This window comes from Amblyraja radiata, chromosome 29 (genome assembly GCF_010909765.2).
Source record: "Amblyraja radiata isolate CabotCenter1 chromosome 29, sAmbRad1.1.pri, whole genome shotgun sequence".
Lineage (NCBI taxonomy): Eukaryota > Metazoa > Chordata > Chondrichthyes > Rajiformes > Rajidae > Amblyraja > Amblyraja radiata.
In genome coordinates, this window is record NC_045984.1 from 12,074,688 (window position 1) to 12,082,537 (window position 7,850).

General features: G+C 37.7%; 1 protein-coding gene across 6 annotated transcripts in view; it reads left to right on the forward strand.

Moving 5' to 3' along the window:
* Positions 1-7,596, forward strand: part of sbno2 (strawberry notch homolog 2) — a 135,367-nt gene extending 127,771 nt beyond the window's left edge. For all 6 annotated transcript variants that reach the window (XM_033046545.1, XM_033046544.1, XM_033046548.1 and 3 more), the window contains 2 exons: positions 1,136-1,326; positions 3,798-7,596. In XM_033046545.1, coding sequence (XP_032902436.1) covers positions 1,136-1,326; positions 3,798-4,120 — 514 coding nt within the window. In that variant the 3' untranslated portion in view covers positions 4,121-7,596. The remainder of the gene's footprint in view (positions 1-1,135; positions 1,327-3,797) is intronic.
* The last annotated feature ends 254 nt before the right edge of the window (positions 7,597-7,850 follow it).

Genomic DNA, 7,850 nt, shown 5'->3' on the forward strand with positions numbered 1-7,850 from the left:
AATTTCCAGAGAGTGGCAAATCTGTGGAATTCATTGCCACAAACAGCACCAGAGGCCAAGTCAATAGGTATTTTTAAAGCAGAGATTGATGGGTTCTTAATTAGTAAGGGCATCAAAGATTACGGGGAGAAGGCAGAAAAATGGGGTTGAAAAGGAAAAGTAGATCAGCCATGATCAAATGGCGGAGTAGACTTGAGGAGCCGAATGCCTAATTCTGCTCCTATGTCCTATGTCTAAAATTGGAGTGTCTCTTTGAGGTTGTCTGAGCTTTTAGCAACGGCACATCTAGCTTTGGAAAACCAAATCACCATAACCAAATTGCTGCCTTGTAGGATATTTTAACCCATCATCTATCTTCCTGATATACCATGTCGGAAAGGGTTCTTGATGTTTGTATGCTGCAATGTTGCAACTTTTCATTGGTGTATTTGTTCCTTTATTTCTTTAATTTTCCTTTTTTTTTAATGAATGTTGATATTCATTTTATTGGATGATGTTGACTCTATGTAGCAATCTATTTTTCCACTAATTTAAAATGTACCTGTATAATAAGCAAATCAAAAGGGGCTGAATTGAATTATAGTGGCTGGAGTTATGACTACCAACCCCATAGTTATTACATCTTTACTCTGGATGTGAGTAGCTTTCTGATCGGTGGTCAGCGTGGACTCGGTGGGCCGAAGAGCCCGTTTTCGCGTTGTATAACTAAACTAAACTTTGCCTGTCAATGATTATCTGGAAATGAAACCACCTCACTACTCTCTGTGCTGCTGTTGCCATTCCATTTGAACTCATCTTATAGATCTGATGGATGTGGAGGAATACAATGTTGTGTTTAACATCAGAACATGGAGGTGTCTTTTCAGGTCTTTTTTTTATTTTAACTGAGTTATAAATTAATTTAATTAGTTAAAATGCGGCATATAGAAATGTCATGGTTTTTAAGTCAGCTCTTGTGGCATCATAAGACACAGTGCAAGATCCTCAGCCCAGTTTACGTGCCCTTGAAATGGATCGCAGTTTGGAGTGGGTTATGACTATTTGAATGGCTCTTGAAAACTACAGAATGGGAAGGCAAATGCAAGAAAAGCGCAGGACTGAAGTAAGTATTCACGTGTCCCCATATATTTTCCAGGAATGGGAAGTGTAAGATCGTGCAACAGGGGAAGGAGTGTTTTCAAGGCATGCGGCTGCGTCATTACTACATGTTGTGTGGAGCTTTATTACGGGTTTGGAACAAAGTGGGAAACATTATGTCCGAAGTTACGAGTTCCAGTCACTTACAAATTGTGCGTCTGAAAACCAAGGAGCAGAAAAAGCAAGTTGGTAAGTAAAAGTTTTATTTTTCTCAATCAAATATAGTTCTAACAGATGTTCAGTGGAGAAAATTGTTCTTTCAACTTGCCCCTAGGTAGAGCAGTTAATCATAATTTTAGCTGTTCATAGAAAATAGGTGCAGGAGTAGGCCATTCGGCCCTTCGAGCCAGCACCGCCATTCAACGTGATCATGGCTGATCATATTGAATCAGTACCCCGTTCTGGCTTTTCAAAATCATTCCCCCATAGCCCTTGATTTCCTTAGCCCTAAGAGCTAAATCTTATTTTATTGTAATAAATTGACATCAGGTTTTATTGTGCATGTTCTCAATGCATTATTGTCTTTATTCTGGTACAAGGTGTTGATGAAATTAAAAATCTACTAAAATTATTACCAAGCATTTACAGTGATTTTTTTTTTTAAGTGAACTTGGTGTAATTGAAGGCAGTGATTATGTCTGTCAGTAAACATTATATACTGCATATCTGTAATAAGTGATAAACTCAAGAACAAAGCTAATCCTTTGTCATGAACATTGTGCTTGTCGTGAAGATTAAAACTGCAATTTACAATTCATGATGCGCAGTATGAACCGCATCTACTTTATCTGGTGGTGTGATATCCCTTCATTCTGCCTCATTTAAAATAGGCTGACAGGTTTTGTAATCATTTTCAAAAAGTATTATACAAAAGGGTTAAGGATTTGGATTATCATGCAGTAGCCACATTTAAACTGGAGCCTTTTACGATTAGAGTTTTTTCTTTATACGCTGTATTACAGACGGAATGTTTCCAGTGCCTTGAATCTGAAACACTAACTCTGTTAATTAATTTCCAAATGTCACACATTTTAAAGTTTTCATTAGGAATTACAATTTTCTTTAACATAATTTGATATTTTGCAGCAAATGATTTAAATAAACTGAGTCTATACCCCGTCTATGAGAAGGGGCCCAGAACTTGATTCTGGCAAGATTCAGCCTTTCCTCTGCTGAGGGCAGGCACTAACACCCAGCAGCAAATAGCTGAAGGTCTTGCCCTTCCTGGCCTCTTGGCATCCAAGACAAATCCACCTTCCCAACAATTAGACACCTACAGCTCCCTGTAGAAATTAGGCTTGTTTGTTTGTTTATGATTGTCACGTGTACCGAGATATATTGAAAAGCTTTTGCTTGCGTGCTATCCAGTTAAAAAAATACTATACATGAATACAATTAAGCTGCCCACAGTGCAAATACAAAGGATAAAGGGTAGAGTCAGATTAAAAATTCAGAGGGCTCCAATCTTTGCAGCTTAACTGTTAACCACTTCTGACAAAGAATCTTTAAACCTGGAACTCTGTTTCACTTCCCACATTGTGAACCTGCTAACTATTCCCAGCATTTTCTGTTTTTATTTTATTTTTTCATTATTTGCTAATTTTTTGATTTTCAGTTTTAGTTTTGGATGTTTTTAGGTTAGTTTATTGTCGCATGTACCGAGGTACAATGAAAAGCTTTTTGTTGCGTGCTAACCAGTCAGCAGAAAGACAATACATGATTGCAATCAATCCATTTACAGTGTATAGATACATGATAAGGGAATAACGTTTAGTGTTAGGAAAAGCCAGCAAAATCTGGTCAAGGATAGTCCGAGGGACATTAAAGAGGTAGATAGTAGTTCAGCACTGCTCTCTGGTTATGGTAGGATGATTCAGTTGCCTGATAACAGCTGGGCATTAACATCCACCTGAATCTGGTGGATGACGATGTTGATTTATTTTTATTTGCCAGTCTTGGCTTTCCCAACAAAGCACTTGTCAAGCCTCTTCTGTGGCCACATATTACACCCACATTCATTGCGTTGATGAACGGCAGTGAATAATTTGGCAATTGCCTGAGTTTTCTCTGTCCTGGCCCTCAAATTTGAACTCATGGCTTCATGCTGATAATCCATTATTGCACTTGGGTAGAGAATTACACACTTCTTATCCTGCCACAGCAAACATGCTCTAATTGAGACACGAAGTGCTGGAGTCACTCAACTGGTCAGGCAGCATCTCTGGAGGACATGAATAGGCGACATTTCAGGTCAGTACCCTTGAAGATTTGCTTCAGGCAGGGTCATGACTCGCATTGTCACCTATCCAGATCCTCCAAAGATGCTACCTGACCCAATGAGTTACTCCAGCACTTAGTGTCTTTTTTTGTGAACCAGCATCTGCAGATACTTGTTATAATTGAACACTTAGGAATCAGATTGCTACTCCCGCAGTCTTAAATAGTTTGTGGAGACGTAATCAACCTTAAGATTGTATAGAACTTAAAGCCACATTCATGAAGAGTATCAAGCAACCAAATTTACATCATTAGGGAATGGAAACTGTACTATTATAAATTACCAGTTAAGAACTTCATCTTCTGATAAAGGAATTAACCTCTGCCATGATTGTAGTTCACTAATCTGGGCAAACTCTCTTTCTGGCAATTTTTTTTTACAGGAATAAAGATTCCTGAAGCCTGTGTCTTTAATGTCGTTGAAGAGCTAAAGAAAATGGATTTTGCAGTAAAGAAAAAACAGGAGGAGAACCGACTGGCAAACCAGGTACTGCAGATGTGTCAGAGCAACCCACCAGCCAGTTTACCTGTGGCACAATCGTTTCACACCAATGTTCAGAGTTTATCAGATACTTTTGACCCTGTCAGTGTTTTACAGGAGTTGTTAGGGTATGATTACGATCAATATGGGGAACAAATGCCAAGTCAAGATCGACAAAGTGTTATTCAGTTTGGGCCAGCTTCACATATCTGGGAAGCTGGCTGAATAGCAAAAGGCTGGCATGCTGCTATGGTAAAGTGCCTGTCTCCAGTCAAAGTCCTACTTACCATTTTGATATGCAGGCTGAAAGTTGACCATGTCATAGATTTCCCCCTTCAGCGACACTGCCCGCACGTAAAGATCACCACTGGGACAAAACTCTTCTTCAGTCGTGTGAGTTTTGAAGGTACATCTCTTCAACCTTTGAATCTTTGACATGGCGTTATTAAGAGCTGACATCTTCGCCTCTCTTCTCCACTGCATGTTGGTACCAGTGTTGTGATCAACAGCACGCGTGTTGGATTAACACGTGTGTAAGGGCTGAGTCCTCGGCAGGGAATTTGCACAGTCAAAAGTCTACAAGAAGGGAAAATTGTACAAAGCTAACAGGTAATAGGATTCAGTGGTTGAAAGTGTGTCCTAACTCAGCAAACGGAAAGCCAGCTTCCCCAGCACGCTCCATGACACTTGGAAACCTGCTAGAAAAGCTGAATTTCTGAGGAACAGTTCCATTGTCTCTGCTGTCAAGTAACTGCTGTTCTGCGCACCTTTTACATAACACGTTTCTAAGAGGCTTAACTAAGCACTTAACAGCAGTGCGATTAGTGTAGTGAATTATTCCTGTAGTATTAATATGTTTAACAAAGTGCAACGTTGCAGTGTACAACTATATGACTGTAAATATAAACTCCATTATCTTTTAAAAAGATTGCAACAGGTTTTATACCATACCTAGTCTGGGAACCGCGGTGATATTTTTCATATCTCCACATTTATCATAAAGATTGTAAATTTGTTTCTAAATTATATATTTTAAGCATGTAATATAAATATATGTTGTGGAAATCAGCAAGACATATCTCCAGAGTCATGGACTCTCCCTGACCTGCAGATACTAGTCATGCCGCCTGCTGACTCTGACATGAACTCTTCGGCTGGAAAGGAACAACTATGCAATAGCTTACTGAAAGCGCTGGTTAAAGTTTTGTTATTCGCTTACATATGTTCCCCTTGTAATATTCACACTGATGCATCATTCTTTTGAAGACCCACTCCAAATAAATGGAAGTTTACAACCCTCATATTTACTTTTGGAATTAGAAGGATGAACTTGGGTTGTTTTCTCTGCAACTTACTTCCCCATGTGGGAGAGAAATAGTTATCTGATGAGAGATGGCTTTCTAATCGAAAGTACTTAAAGCATAATTGGATTGACAAGGGTGTGAATTCTGGCAGAATGGGAAATCTTTTAACTTGTTTTTATTCCTCTTCAAAATAAAGCGAGATTTTATGTTATTTAATTTACTTCCTTAAATTTTACCTATCACTTTATTATTTCTTTTATCACACAGCTCTTGGCTGCACTATCTTCTGAACTCTTTTGGTCAAAAAATGCCATAGAAAGTTCTTTGTTATCTCTCTTTCCTCACTGGCAGTGCCACTATAGAGCGTGTTTGAGTTCACAGACTCTAAGCTGGAAGATTTATAAATAAAATCTGTTGCTCATGTTTTGATGTTAGTATTGGTATTATAAACCTACCAATCCATTTGGAGTGACCCAAAGATTAGTTTTGTGAAAGTCAGGTAGATTGCCACATTTGAAGTTCCTTTCACTGTGCAGTCTTTCAGAACTGGGAGTAATCAACAGGGGCTCGACACATCTCATTGCTTCAGTAATTCTTCAGTTGACTTTAATCTAACACAACACTTGCTCAGATTCTGTAAAGTTATCATGATCCACTGGGTATAGAGTGGAAACAGATATACTCAGAATTGTAGATTTAAATCAGTCTGACACAATATTAGCACCATAGCTGCCTACAGTATTTTGGTTAAACTGGCATGCATGAAGTACAATAAGTATATAGTAAAATCTTCAGGATTACAATAAAGCAATGGATCCAGTCCTAGCTGCCCAACTCAGTGCCTACAAATATATCTTCTGCCCCCTTGATTACTCCAGAGTTCTGATGGATGTAAATTAAAGCAAATAGAAACTTTCAATGAAGCATATTAAGTGGATCATGGTATTCGTGCTTAAGAAAGCCTGGGAAGTTGGGTGAGACCAGGACCATCTATGGATAGAATACACAGTGCAATTAGTGACCTTTAACCGTGGAAAGCGACAACTGTGAACAGGTGCTTTCTGTTTGTCAGAAAGTTTCATGTAACAGCCGTTGTGCCTCGGTGAACTAAAGAGCACCTCTAATGGACGGTCATGTGGCAGTGATGTTGCTGTTGCTTGATCAGGGAAAACATTGGACAAGTTCATTAGAGAATGAAGCATCAAACTTGATATGTTGCATTTGTCTGCAGTTGATACGAAGGTCCCTATTATTTGATATTTAATGGATCAAAAATAGATGATATAACATTTTCTTTGACCTATTTAATCAATTGTAAGCATAAAGCCCAGAAGATCATTGTCGACATCCTCGGAGCTTCAGTACTCTTTGAAGCTCGACATTAGTTGGTCAATAGCCCACAGGCTTGGTTCCATTTGCTTTTTTGGCACACAGAAAGGAACATCTAATAGAGTTCATGTGTAGGTGGCAGGGAGCAAGATGATGAAACGGGGAAGATGTATGTAATGTTTTCTGACGAGAAGCAACCGACTATAGAAGTTCCATTAAGTAATTGTTGACAAATTTTTTAAAGAATCAGGGACTGCTGTAAAGCATAAAAACTGCTTAGATCTGCCATGAGAAATTTTGGATGCACTGCAATATGAGAAACTAGAGAATCTTGTTATAGTGCCCTTCTATTACAACTTTCACCGAGTATTTAACCAGGATAAAAAACATACCAAAGCATTCACCTTCTATTAAGTTACCTGCTATAAAACCTCTTTGCCTCAGGAACTGATCCAATGGCCCTTTTCTATCTTTTTTATCAGGGTTGTCTGCATGAATTAAGATTCATGTTGCTTTTTGTTCGTTAAACAGTAGATTTTGACTTTTTTACATAAATTATTTTGTTAACCGATATGGTTCTATTGATTGTAGCTATTGTATATGCTGTGGGTATCTGTAAACAATGCAAGCACTTTGCCTACTTACAATTTACTGGGTTATCTTTGTTTTCTATTTGTATTTATAAATGTAGGAAATGAAGCAGTATATATGTAAAAAAAATTATCAAAATGTGCCTTAAACTAATTATTCTTAATTTTCTACTTTCAAGGAAGGAATATAGTAGCATGCTTTTGTTTTTATGATAAATAAAAAAACTACAATTATCCTTTTTTACAAATTGCAGTTCACTGTCTCCAAATATGTGCTTATTGTTAGCAATAATTTTTCTGTAATGTTTTAAGAGAATGGTCTATCAGATATATAACATTTGCTTTTCTAGTACCAATACCTTGCCAAATCCCACAAGACAGTTGCACTACACATCTATGTAACCAAAATAAGCATCCTCAATTAAAAAAAAAAAATGGTATTACTGTATAGCATAAAATAAAATTTCTGTCAAGATTTTTTTATGTCACTGATTGATTCAAGGTTAAATTCACTTTTGAAGAAAGCAATGAATGGAATGAATGAGCTATCACATCTCTTGCAGGTAACTACTTTTGCTCTTTATTTGAAGTGGTCTTAATTCTACATTCTCCTTTTCCAATCAGCTCTTGTGAACAAATTGCCACAAACGGCTATGAAGGCCAAGTCAATGGATATTTTTAAGATTGACAGATTCTTGATCAATAAGGTTGTCAGAGGTTGTGGGGAAATTC